The 13,841-nt window shown below is 36.6% G+C and overlaps 1 protein-coding gene across 1 annotated transcript in view; it reads right to left on the bottom strand.

The window, feature by feature from the left end:
* TG (thyroglobulin) overlaps nucleotides 1–13,841 on the bottom strand; it is a 369,651-nt gene that overhangs the window by 184,612 nt on the left and 171,198 nt on the right. Inside the window, exon 35 of the mRNA XM_074202133.1 lies at nucleotides 10,558–10,620. Coding sequence (XP_074058234.1) covers nucleotides 10,558–10,620 — 63 coding nt within the window. The remainder of the gene's footprint in view (nucleotides 1–10,557; nucleotides 10,621–13,841) is intronic.

Here is a 13,841-nt window from a genome sequence, read left to right as displayed (position 1 = left end):
AAGAAATGCTAAGGAATTAGACATCTTGGGCAAGAAATTGAAGACAGGAGAGACACAGATGCTATTTTCATCACTGCTGCCTATGGAAGGCAAAGGGATTCAGAAAACAAAGGAAGGATTGTGAAGTGAACAGGTGATTTAGAAGAATATCTGAAGATGTTATTGCTATTTCTGGAAAATACTTTAAAATATAGCCTTCCAAGTTCCTGACAGGAACAGAGGTCAGCTGCCTGGTCTCTTTAAAATTTAATTTTAAAAAATGTTTAAACTGAAAAGAAAGAGAATAGTGTAAACTTCAAAGGTCAAACTAGATATCATAGGCCAAAAGGTTTTAACTTAGGTTCTTTCTGTTCATGGATTTAAGGAGGCCAAAAACAGAGAAAAAAAAAACAGGAAAAATACATCTTAAATTTCACTGACCTCCAACTGGAGGTTGCAATTGCAATATGGGCAACAAACATTAAGAAGGGCCCCATTGACTCCACCAGAGGAGTACATGATAAACAAAAAAGTTAAAAACCTTTGCTATAGATAGTAGATAAATGTCTTAAGGGTAACAATAGAAATATCAAGATTTTTATGATTGATGAAATCAAAGAAAGGAGTTAGCAATAAAGCCCATGTCTTCAATAGAATATGCAAATATAAAAACAAAGGGAGGAAAAGTTGACTATTGAACTGAATATGAATTCAATTTGACCATGTAAGTATCACTGAAACTGGGAAGGATGACACCCCATGATAATTATACATCATGCAAAAAAACAGGACAGTTTGAGGTGGGTGGTGGTGGAAGATAAACTCATGAGGAAACACAGCGACTAAAGCAAGGAAGCGTTTCAGAAAACAGGCAAAAAATAACATTGATGAAACTATAAACAATATGGCATCAGAGAATATAACTATTCAAATAGACCAAGAGATAAAACTCATAAGAAGTTTGGAAAATTGATAGATCACTAACCTGCCATAGAGATATGATACAGTTTTATAGTAATAGAGGAAATAGGACTTCATTTATCCAGAATCTACTGGAGTTCTCTGTCTCTTAAAATCAGGACAGCTAACAATTGTATTACTTCCTTAAGAATAATTTCATTCTTTGAACATTGGAGGAACTATTAAGAGGAACATCTGTTCTGGATATTATTATTGTCTAACAAGAGGGAACTAGAGGGAGGGGGTTGAGTGAAACAACCAAATGATCACCTCAACACGCAAAGTAAAAAACAAGATACTCTAGCTCTCTTATCAGATACCAACATCTTTTGTGAATCAGAGAAATTTAATCATGATATTGAATTATTTCATTCAAAAATCATGAATCTTGAAGCAAAATCATTAAACTAATGTACACATCATCATGTCCCAGCAAGACAGTTTGAAACTTGGCATTAAGATATCTGGCTGTCTTAGTGGTCTTCTCCATCTCCTGAGAAGAAAAATGCAGGGAGGGGAAGAACTAGTATAAAAGCAGCTTGCTCCTCCTTCCCCATCTTTGGTCAGAGAATTTGGAATTATCAGCAACCCTAGATCAACCATCGCTGGTGATAGTATTGGAATTGGGAATTGAAGAAAACTAAATACCCTGGAGAAAGAGAGATTTGGGGGCTCAGCAAAGAGACCAACAGAACTCATGAAGAGACTATAAAGGAATGAAAAAAGATTCCTGCAAAATGAGTTCGAATTATGAGTTACCCACTCTGTTACCTCCCCTCTTTCCCTTCCATTGTGTTTATACTTATGAGTTATGTTCTTAGCATATCATTGTAGTAAACATATATATTTTTAAAGATAATTAAGGTTGTCTGACCAACTTATAACTGATTATATGTGAAGCACATTGGTCATGAACTACTGATTTAGAAAAAAAATACCACCCTAGTCCCTCAGCATCCCCTAGAACTCCAACATAAGAAGTTACTTACAGATACAGAATACCAGTGTGAGTAGCAACTTTGAGGATGAGACTGAGCCTAGAACATATACTCTAATAGAATGGAAATGATAGGAATTTTAGAGAGAAGTGATTACTCCATCTCAAATTATAGGTTAGAGAAAAGAAGTAAAGCTAGATGCAATCTGACTACTCCTTAGATTATGAAAGCTCCTTGTTTTAAAATAAGAGGGTTTGGTTAGAATGATTCCTAGTGATCATAATTAAATGTGACAGACAGTGACAGTGACCACCACCTTGGAGCATATATGAGGTTAGGCCTTCTCCCTGGCTGCTTCTGGTAGACCCTTGATAAAGAACATGTATGTTGGAGAATTCTGATTGATTTTCATGTACATCTCTCTCTGCCCACCTCACCCCACCCCCTCTGAAAAGAATGGGATACCTCAAAGAAGACTGGCCTCTAATCTAGGAAGTGTGGTTCATTCAGTTGACATTAAACGGAGTGATTGAAGTATGTTGGGTCTATTAGAGCCTCTTCCTTGGACTTCCTATAAGAGGAAGGGGATTCTTACCAATAAGTCACCTGAGGTTTCTGCTCGAACATGTCAGCAAAAACATGTTCTGTAAATGAGAGTGAAGTTGGATCTCCAGGCTCTGGAGACATTTATTTTGCATTCCTTTTCCTGAGTATTGTGACTTAATAGTGATCATGACTTTTTGAGTCTGATGCTAACTCTGGAGTTCTTTGGTTCCTCAGGGTGTGACCTCTGAAACACCTTCTCACAGGAGAAGAGGATCACTGATAGGAGAATGAGTTATGAATGCCAAGTTAACCAGAAGATACAGATCCATGTGAATATTTTGGATGACAGATATAAAGTAAAAATGAATGGCCTTACATTTGTATCATACTTTAAGCATTTATCCATGTGTACTGAGTGTTTATGTTTAAAATTGTGTCATGGTAGAAGATATAATTGCAATACTGTAACTTCATCTATTTGTACATTGAGTATCTTTCTAGAAGGAACCCTTTAGTTTCATTCTTTACAAGGAGTCCCTAAATATGAACTAAGCCTAAGGTCTGTTTTAGAGATTGTTCCCAGAGCTTGATTCAGAAGTGGTAGGAGTTTAATAAAAAAAAGAAAACGATAAAAGAATTTAACTTCCCTATTTGGTACCATAGATCTGAAATGAACTTATGGATCCACATGAGAACTAGAATTAAAGTGATTTACACAAGAGGGCAACTGCACCCCTTGGGTTGCAGGTCTTTACATTATATTATTATTATTATTATTATTATTATTATTATTATTATTACTACTACTACTACTACTACTATACTGCCCCCTCCTCATCCAAACAAAAACTTATTTCTGATGATTCCTTTCAAAAGGTTAATCCACATTGGCATATGTCTAAACTGACCAATCACAAAAGCCCAATGATAAGCAAATGCACAATTAAAAAATCCATACTAGAATGAGACTTTTAGATTATGACAGTTCTGTGGAGTGTTCACCAAGCCAGAAACTTTTCCCCCTGCATATCTATGGAACACATCCAAACTCTGAATTCCTTTTTGGTAACTGAAAGCACAGATGGTCTAGTCTCCGACATATCCCTATTTTGCAACTCTTGTGGTTTCAAATCATTGTGGTGAATACAGATCTAAAAACACCACAGTTCTAATTCTATGTTCGGAATATCTAATGGAGTCAGTAGACACTCTGTGTGTTTTGTAGGAGCCTGCCTGCACGTGTAGGCACACACGCTTAAACAAAGGGAGTGGAATTTCATTTTGTCTTTGAGCAATTCAGACTAGCAATGTTTAGTTCTATCACAATAGGAAGACTTAAAATCTCAAAGAAATTTGTAACTTTTCTCAGAATTTAAGAGAAGCAGTATTTGAATGTTTAGGAAGCAAGATATTTAGAGTTACCAAATCTCAGAATCTTAAAATTAATTGGAACCCATCTAACCCATACCAAAATATAAATCCTCTTTATTATGTACCTCATCCACAATATATCTAATAAAGTATACTAATCTGACAAGGTTAATCAATTGTGTTTAAATACTTCCTCTGAGGGAGTCCTATTATTTTTTTTAGACTGAGTCTCCTCTAATCCAGCAGTCTTTCAAGGACCTGACCCCACTACTAATCAAAACAAACAAAAGTTTTATTCTGTTCTGTTTCTGCCAACCTGGTGTTCACACTTCTGTAGGTAACCTAGTGGTCCTCCACTTTCCAGTGCACACCATAATGGCACCAGAGGAGGAGAAAAAAAATATATATATATATACATATATGTAGAAGGCTAACTTTAGGCTTGCTCCAGAATTCCCAAACTCAAGAGATTCATCCGCCTTCTCCAAAAACAGGTATTAAAGGAATGTGCTACTACATCTGACTGGGACCCATTGCTTCTTTGAGGTAGCCTCCTCCACTTTTGGGCAACTCTGTTGTTGTTTGTCCTTCATTGCTGAAGAAGACTGTGATATCAGGGAGTTGATGCTATGACATGAAAGCAAATTAAATTTAAGTGAGGGAGGACTGTTCGAAGTTACTAGCCTTACTTTCTCCTCTGGAGCTCTATGGTTTCAATGGCAAGTTATAGATCAGAATGACTGGAGATGGCCCAGGATAAAGTAGAAAACCTTGATCTTTTTAAGCTAAAGTCTTTATAAAGTGTCAGTTTGACTGAGATAACTCTAATTATTAAGAATCAGAGGACCTAGGTTTGAATCTTACCTATTTACTGTTCATGTGACCTTGGGAAAAATCAATTATCTTCTATCTAATTGGATCATAGGATTATAGCTTCTTAGAGGACATTCAGTCTAAATTTCCCATTTTATAAATATAGAAACGGAGGCCAAGAGAGTTGAAGTGACTTTGCCTCAAATCTCATAAATAATGTCAGTCAGGATTTGAACCCAGATCTTCTGAATTCAAATTTAGTGTGCTTTCTATTGTACTCATTTCAGATGAACCCACCTAGATCTAAATACTACGACTGTTTCCAGGTGCTCTGCTGGGGGTTGAAGCTAGTTAATTTGCAGACCATTAATGAGCTTCCTTTTGCCCTACAATATAAAGTTAAATTCCCTTATTTTGTAGATGAGACAACTAGGGTCCATAAAGGTTAAGTGACTCACCTAGAGTTATATAGTTATTGAATTTCCAAGGAGAATGAAAACCCAGGTCTTCCTGCCTCTAAGGTCAGCTCTCCATCTGCTGTGAACCATTGTTTCTCAAACTGTTTTTAATGTTCCAAGGGGATTTGCTTTTGTGATAGCACTGAGTTAAAAATAATATCCTTTTATACTTTGGCCATAGTCTGAGTCTGTAATCACAAGTTTGGAAGGTAATCTAGCATAATTTTCTAAGCTGGTAATTAAAACTTTCTTTGCAATTTCTGGAATTCTGACCAAGACAACATCTTCACCACAGGCAGAGTCAGGAACCTATAATTGTCCTTTGATGTCCAACTTGACCTGAAGTAGATCTTATACAACACTCAAGATTCTTCTGCTTCTAAGACTGGGGTCATTCTCCTATGTTGGCAGGGTTAGTTGCCAGTACAAGCTTATCTTAGCAAATTTTTGCTACTATGTGTAGGTAGCATTTAGTCACATTTTGTAGGCCTCATAGACATTACCATGCATCTGTGCATATGGGAGAAATGTGGCATTTTTTTGGAGAAGTATGGCTTACCACAATGACCTTATAAAGAAACTATTTTACAAATGGTAATTAGACCAGTCTTTTCTGCCAAAAAAAAAAAACAAAAAAACAGGGGAACACATTTGAATCTGGGAGGAACCTTTGAGGTCATCTAGTCTAACTCCCATATTTTACATGCAACCTGTGTTTGTCTGGGTCTGTCTAGATCATCTAAAAAGGAAGTGCCTCAAGAATATTTTGGAACGTGGTCATATTACCTTCCACAGAGGCCTCTGCATCCTCTACAGCATATGTAGATGGAGGTGACCTCTGTTGACTGACTCCCTTCACCTTTAAAACTAGTGAAACTGAGCCCGTTTCTTTCTAGCTCTGAGAAAATATCCCACTTTACCCATAACTCAAAAGTCAGGAAGTGAACCAATAAGAGGGAAGGGACTTCCTTCCCCTACTCTCCCTATTTTACACCAGTTCTGAGAATGAACTGGAGATGTTTGTTTCTATTCTGCATTGTTTATCCTCTATTTCAGTAATTGAAGACAAATAGTGATTCCCATAAGACTGGAATTCAAACCATGATAACCTCAGAACTAGGATTGCAGGTGGGATGGAACAGCCAGCCGATCTGCTGCAGAAACCCTGAGACTCCAAGATGTTGGGGACTTGAGCCTAGGAAGTGATTTTGAACTTGAAACTAGAACTGTGTGAAATACATTATTGGGATATGACTCTAACCCCCTTCCTTTCCCCCCTCCCAGCATCACTACTCTTCCAGCCTGAGGTACAAGGGGAGAGAATTAAACTTCCTACAAGTTTTTATATTTATAATTATATTTTTGGGAATAAAAAGTTCCTTGTAATACTTCATCTGAATAATGAACCTGTGTTTTCTTGAACAGTCCATTTAAGATGTCTATATGGGCATGGGGTGAAGGGGATACATTTGGGAGATATACCATCTAATGAAGATGATGATGTTTGCCCTTAATTCTCAAAGAAGACCATTCTATCGGGGAAGTGATGCCGTGACAAGCACATGAATTGGATTTGAGTGAAGAGGTGCTATGCTGAGTCAGCAACCTGACTTTCTCTTCCAGAACCATTGGGTCAAGTGGTCAGATATGATTCAGCATGACTGGAGATGGCCCTGGATGTGAGGCAATCAAGATTAAGTGACTTACCCAAGGTCATAGTGCTACTAAGTGACATGTAAGGGAGGCTGGACTTGAACTCTTGTCCTCTTGACTCCACAGTCAGTGCTCTATACACTGTATTACCTATTTACCCTTACACCATCTGGAGTCACTCACAGAGAGCTTTGACATTCCTGTAAAGGGTATTAGGGAACCCTGGGGTTGGAGTGAAATCTAATCTAACTTGTCTTCCAGTGAGAGCCATGATCATTTATATCAGGAAACTAAGGCCTGAAGAGGCTATGAGTCTCTTAAGCTAAACAAAGCTAGTAAGTGAAATAGTTGAAATTTAATCATAGGTGATATGATGGTTATAGTATGGTTCTTGAAATCAGGAAGACAGGAATTCAAATTCTGCCTAATATACTTAAAAGTTGTATGACCCTAACTTTGACTGTCTCACTTTCCTTATCTGTGAAATGGGGATAATATTAACCCATGAGGATCAAATAAATTAACATATATAAAATACTTTTCAAGTCTTAAAGAATTGTATAAGTGATAGCTAGAAGTCTGTGATAGTAGTAATAGTGGCAGTAGTAATAGCAGTAGCTGTAGCAGTAGCAGTAGTAGCATAATCATTGAATTTTAGTTTTCTTCCCATCATAGGATTTGTTTATCTAAACTACTGTTTAACAAAGTTTGGAGAAGATAGATATTTCAAACCCCTAAGGGATCTTTAACTCCATTATCCCTTTCTTTAACTCCTTTATGTCTCTTATCCCTTACCTCTTTCAATTAGTCTCCTTTTCTTTTCCTTTGCAACTATCTTATCTGCATTTCAATCTCACTTCCTTCACTATTTGAACCACCTAAGAGGGTCAAGTCATCATTATCACTTACCTGGAATGATGCAATAATTTCCTAATTTCCCTTGCCAACCCCAGCCTCTCTCCCATATAGTGAACCACCTCTTGTTTATTGCCATGTGACTTGGAATAAACTACTTAACCACCCTTAGAATTCTACTGCCCTTAACTCTAAGATAAGGACTGGATAACAGGATCTTTGATCCCATGCTCTGCTCCTGCCCTCTCTGGCTCTCTCTGGCTGTCTCTGTCTCTTTCTTACTAATCCTATATATCCCTACCAAATTTCTGATTGAATTACTTCTCCCCTTGAAAAACCTTCTGTGTCTCTCTATTACTTTCTGAAGAAAGTCTCAATCCATAGCATTTGTTATCTCTCCTCCAAACCCCAATTTGATTCCAACCATCCATTATGACATTATATAAGAAGCAATGATTAGAGTCAGGGGACATTGGATTGGAATCTTGATTTTGTTATTTTCTATCTATTTAAATTTAGGCAATTTAAGGGTCTTAGTTTCTTGTATAAAGGAGTTGGACTACAGTGTAAGGAGGTGGTAGAGAAGATAAAGTATTGGACTGTCAGGAAGAACTGAATTCAAATATGACCTCAGACTAACTATGTGACCCTGGGCAAATTACTTAATCTGTTTGCCTCAATTACCTTCACTGTAAAATGGAATTAATAACAGCACCTACTTTGAAGGATTATTTATTGTGAGGGTCAAATGAAAGGATATTTTTAAAGTGACTGGCACATGGTAGACACTATAAAAATGTTTATTCCCCTCCTTCCTATCTGAATCTGTGTATCCTATCTGTATGTGTATGTGTGTAAATATAGTACATATCCTTTTTTTCCTCGAACAGTCCATTTAAAATGTTGTCTATATGGGCATAGTAAAAGATGGCAGGATTATTGACTCTAATTTGGGGTTACAGTTCAGTCTGTGCTGAATGCAACTGACAACTCATTTTTGATACTCTATCTTCCCCTACTCTCTTTCTCTGTAAAGTTGGAAGTTATTCCAAGTTTCTCTTCCTATTTAGAAACAAGCAATAATGAAACAAAATTGTCATACTGATGAGGTTTGGTTGGATTCAGAACTCACTCAGCTCCTTTCTTTGTCTTCCTCTTTTTTAAATTTGTCTTTGTCTCAGGGATTCTGTGACTAGGGATAATCTCCCAGGTTTATAAGAACTAAAACATTTGTAGTTTTAGTATCAGATAATAGCTTTCTGTTACTCCCTTCTGAATAAAATTTGCATTTTAATAAGGGCTTTCAATGCTCATTCCCAAAGGCGTTAATTTGTGTAGGAATTTTCAAAAGGTTAATGAATCAAATAGTTTTGAATGAAGTGTTTTCTGTAGTTCTTGTAAAATAGTGATATACTCAAGTCAGCTCTAACCAGATGGTGAGAGTCGATCTTTAAATTTTCAGTAGATGGCAAAATATTAATAATGCAAATTAAACTTGGAAGTGGGAGCAATATACTTTCTCCCCTCCCCCACCCCAGGTTATTATTAAGTATTCCCACACTTCTCTGTGTAGTTGAGATTTGAATTTAGGGCTATCTCACTCCAAAACCGGTATTCTTTCTGCCACTTTACATTGCCTTACTAGAGGTTGAATATGAGGTGGGATGATTCTCTTAGCTCTCCTTGAATAGGCATAGAAGAAAACTTTTCTTCCCTTAATTTGAAATATGCTGAAGTTAAAAACTAAGCTTCTTTAGGCAAATAAGAGGGAATATGTGATCAAAAGGAAAGTACAAAGCTTTACAAAGGCATAGAGTTCTTTATCCATTTACACCCTGTCCAGTCTTGCCTGGGTGCCTTGTTTTCTCATCTATAAAAAATGTGCTGGAATAGAGGATATCATTTCAATGGATCTCAGATGTGTAGAGTATTCCATATTAGGGAGGAAGGAAATTCTTATAGAGAGTTCATAGATGGGAACAAAGAAAATTCATGTCATAAAATAGAGACCCAGAGAACAATAATTTGCCTGAAGTCACAGATAGTGGGGTTAGAGTACAGACCCTGGAGTCAGGAGGACCTGAGTTCAAATTTGACCTCAGACACATAATGATTGCCTAGTTGTGTGACCTTGGGCAAGTCACTTAACCCCATTGCTTTAAATTTTAAAAAAAGATAGTAGAAACCAGAAGCAAGGTTTGAATATAGGTCCTCTGGTTCTAAGATCAATGACCTTATCACTTTATTAAAAACAAGGCTCAATTTTTATGTACTCCCCTACTTTCCACATTCCAGATATTTGTAACTTGTGTCAGATCATCTCAGTTCAAGAAAATAATAAAACAAAGAAGATTGTTTCAAGACTTTTGGGGGGTTTTCTTCAACTAAATCTACTGGAATGGAGTCTGAGATAGATCTGCTTTACACTGAATTCCACTTCAAAGAGAACTGTATTCTCTTTACTGAGGTCATATTATAATGTGTCATCAAGGCCTAGAGGAGATGCTGGAGTCTGGAAGGCTCTGGAATGCCATAAGGTCTGGCAAGTCCCAAAAAGCTGGAATGCCCCTCCTCCCCAGAATGAGCTTAATGATGTCTATTTGTTCTTTATGAACATGGACATATACATGTATGTGTTTGATTTTATCTATGAAATATATATATATATATATATATATATATATATACATTTACACACACACATTGGTAATAATAGTCTAAAGGTAAAATTCTATTACAGCATAGAGGAATGACAATTTATTCATCAGTGCAGGGAGGATTCAAATCCCTGAATTTATATCTCCTCTTCTAAAATACTGAAGTAGATAAATAGTAGCATCATATGAAAACTTAGCTCAAGTATATTCTTTTTTTGTCATTGTCCATGTGGGTTTCATGGGTAAACATGTTTGGAGATCACTTAGGTTTAATAAGAATATAGCACCTTTGGTAGGCAGAGAAGTTTCAAAGGCTGGGATACTTACCTTTTTCTAGGAGAGGAGGCAGAGGGGCAGATGGGCACACAGTGGGAACATCATTCTGAACCACTGAAAAGAAAAAAAGAGAGCATTTTAGTACAATGGTTGAAAGCTTTTATTGTTCTCCAATTATCAAGAGCATTTCTACACTGAGTAAATTTTTTTGGCAACAGCTGAAAGTTTTGTTTCTACTAAGGCAAAGAGAAGTAATAGACTTTAGGTGAGTTGAATAAATGTCATTCTAGATGTTTAAGATATCTGATAGAATGTCCCATATCTGAAACCCCAATTAAAGTAACTAACCAGATGCTTTACATCTAGATTGAGATTATCTCTTTGATTGATTATAGAACTATGCAGTCAGTCAAGGGTACAAACTGGGTGCAAAATTCCTAAGCATCAGTCAATGAAAGGTATAAAACTAGTTGCCTTTATTGAATCAATCAATCAATCAAGGGATAAACAATTCATGGGTATTTTTTTGTTGACTCAATCAATCTAAGGTAAGAACCAGATAGGAATTGAATGAAGTTAGATTAAGGATTTATGATGTGGCTGGCTGAAGAAAATCTCTCAAGTTCAGCACCATATAGGTACACCAGCATTACTCTTCTGACATGAACTGGTCCTGTACTATCATTAGAATCTTTTTTTTTTTTTTGAGAGAGAGAGAGAGAGAGAGAGAAGCAGAGTCAAATTGTCAGAATGATGGCAGAAATTAATTGGAACTCTCCCCCAAACATTTCCAAATACCTTTAAATAATGAATCTAAATAAATCTTAAAGTGACAGAACTCTCAAAAAGACAGAGTGAAAGAATTTTCCAGCCTAAGGCCACTTAGAAGGTAAGCAGGAAGGGTTTGTTGTACCAATTGAGAAAGGAACACAGTCTAGCATAGGCTCATCCATTATATACCCAGCATCAGCAGAACTAGAAGCAAAAGACTCAGTGGTAGCAATGACATTTTCCAGACCTCTCAGTTCATATATAGAAAAGGGGTCAAACAATTGGTCAAAGGGGATTACAGAGGTCTCTTTGCTTGCACTGAGGCAGAATTTTATCATCCCAGGATCTAGGATGCAGTGCTGAGTGGTAGTCCCAAGGTGAGGGAGAGAACTAGCACATCTGAGCTTGTTGCCATAGGGGAGACAGGGGTGACTCCTGTCACATTTATATAGTAGAAAAGAGTACTTATGGCCATCACAGACCAGAGAATTGGCCAGGAGAATAATAAATGCATCTCTCCTTAGATCATACCACTTTGGAAGAATTTAAAACTTACAGGTCCCTAGAAGTATCTCTGAAAACAGCTGCACAAGACATCAGAAGTTTGGGAAAGTGTGCCCACCACCCTGGAAGCAGAGTCCTACTTTAACAAGAGTTAAAAGTCAAATAATAGGTTGAGAAAATGAGCAAACAGTGGGAAAAAAAAAATCTGACTGAAAGTTACTATGGTGATAAGGAAGATCAAAACATACATTCAGAAGAAGATAATAAAATCAAGGCTCCTATATCCAAAGCTTCCAAGGAGAGAATGAATTGATCTTAGACCATGGAAGAGCTCAAAAAAGATTTTGAAAATCAAGTAAAAGAAGTCGAAGAAACATTGGGAAGAGAAACAGGAATGTTGCAAGAAAATCATGAAAAATGAGTCAATTAATCAATCGTTTGTTAAAAGAGACCAAAAAAATACTGAAGAAAATTACACTTTAAAAACCAGACTAGGCCAAATTGTAAAAAGAGGCACAAAAATTCATAGAAGAAAAAAATTCCTTAAAAATAGAATAGTCAATGGGCGGCTAGGTGGCATAGTGGACAAAGCACCGGCCTTGGAGTCAGGAGTACCTGGGTTCAAATCCGGTCTCAGACACTTAATAATTACCTAGCTGTGTGGCCTTGGGCAAGGCATTTAACCCTGTTTGCCTTGCAAAAACCTAAAAAAAAAAATAGAATACTCAAATGGAAAAGGAGATACAAAAGCTCACTGGAGAAAATAGTTCCCTAAAAATTAGAATTGAGCAAATGGAACCTAATGACTTAATTTTTAAAAAGTTTTTTTTAGAATTTTTATTTAAGGGACAATGGGGTTAAGTGACTTGCCCAAGGTAACACAGCTAGGCAATTATTAAGTGTCGGAGGCCACATTTAAACTCAGGTCCTCCTGACTCCAGGGCTGGTGCTCTATTCACAGTACCACCTAGCTGCCCCACCGAATGACTTTATAAGAAATCAAAAAAAAAAAAATAAAGCAAAAGCAAAAAAATGAAAAAAATAGAATATTATGTTAAATACCTCATTGGAAAAACAAGTCACCTGGAAAACAGATCCAGGAGACATAATTTAAAATCATTGAACTACCTGAAAGTCATGATCCCCCCAAAGAAAGAACCTAGATATCAGCTCTCAAATTATCAAGGAGAACTTCCCTGATATTCTAGAATCAGAGGATAAAATAGAAATGGAAAAAATCCACTTGTCACTTCCTGAAAGAAATCCCCAAATGAAAATTCCAAGAATTAGCAGGTCAACGAGAAAATATTGCAGGCAGTCAGAAAGAAACAATTCAAGAATTGTGGAGGCACAAGTCAAGATAGATTCAGCAGCTTCTATATTAAAAGAGGAGAAAACTTGGAGGGAATATGAGCTAAGTTACAACCAAGAATCATCTACCCAGCAAAACTTATTATAATCCTTCAGGGGAAAAATTTATATTCATTGAAATTGAAGACTTTCAAATATTCCTGATGAAAAGACCAGAATGAAGTACAAAATTTGACCATCAAATACAAGATTCAAAAAAGTATTTAAAAAGGAAATAGGAAAAGGAAATTATAAGAGATTAAATAAGGTTATACTGTTTACATTCCTACATGGGAAGATGATACTGAAAGCTCATAAGAGCTTTCTCATTATTAGGACAGTTAGAAGGAGTGTGTATAGATAGAGAACACCTGTGTGAGTTGAATATGATGTGATGCTACCTTAAAAAATAAAATTAATGAATGAGAAAGAGAAATGCACTAGGACAAAAGGAAAGGGAGAGGTAGAATGAAGTAGATTATCTGATAAAAAAAGAGACAAGAAAAAACTTTTATGGTAGAGGGAAAAATGAAGGAGGTGGCAGGAAATGCTTTAACCTTACTCTCATTGGAATTGGCTCAAAGAGGGAATAACGTATACTAGATTGGATATAGAAATCTATCTTACTCTCCAGGAAAGTGGGAGGGAAAGGGAATAAGAGAAGGGGAGGTGCTCATAGAAGAGAGGACAGACTAAGGGAAATATATTCA

This window comes from Macrotis lagotis, chromosome X (assembly GCF_037893015.1).
Source record: "Macrotis lagotis isolate mMagLag1 chromosome X, bilby.v1.9.chrom.fasta, whole genome shotgun sequence".
Classification (NCBI taxonomy): domain Eukaryota; kingdom Metazoa; phylum Chordata; class Mammalia; order Peramelemorphia; family Peramelidae; genus Macrotis; species Macrotis lagotis.
Note: the sequence above shows the minus strand (reverse complement) of the source record. Positions and strands in the feature narration are given on the sequence as shown.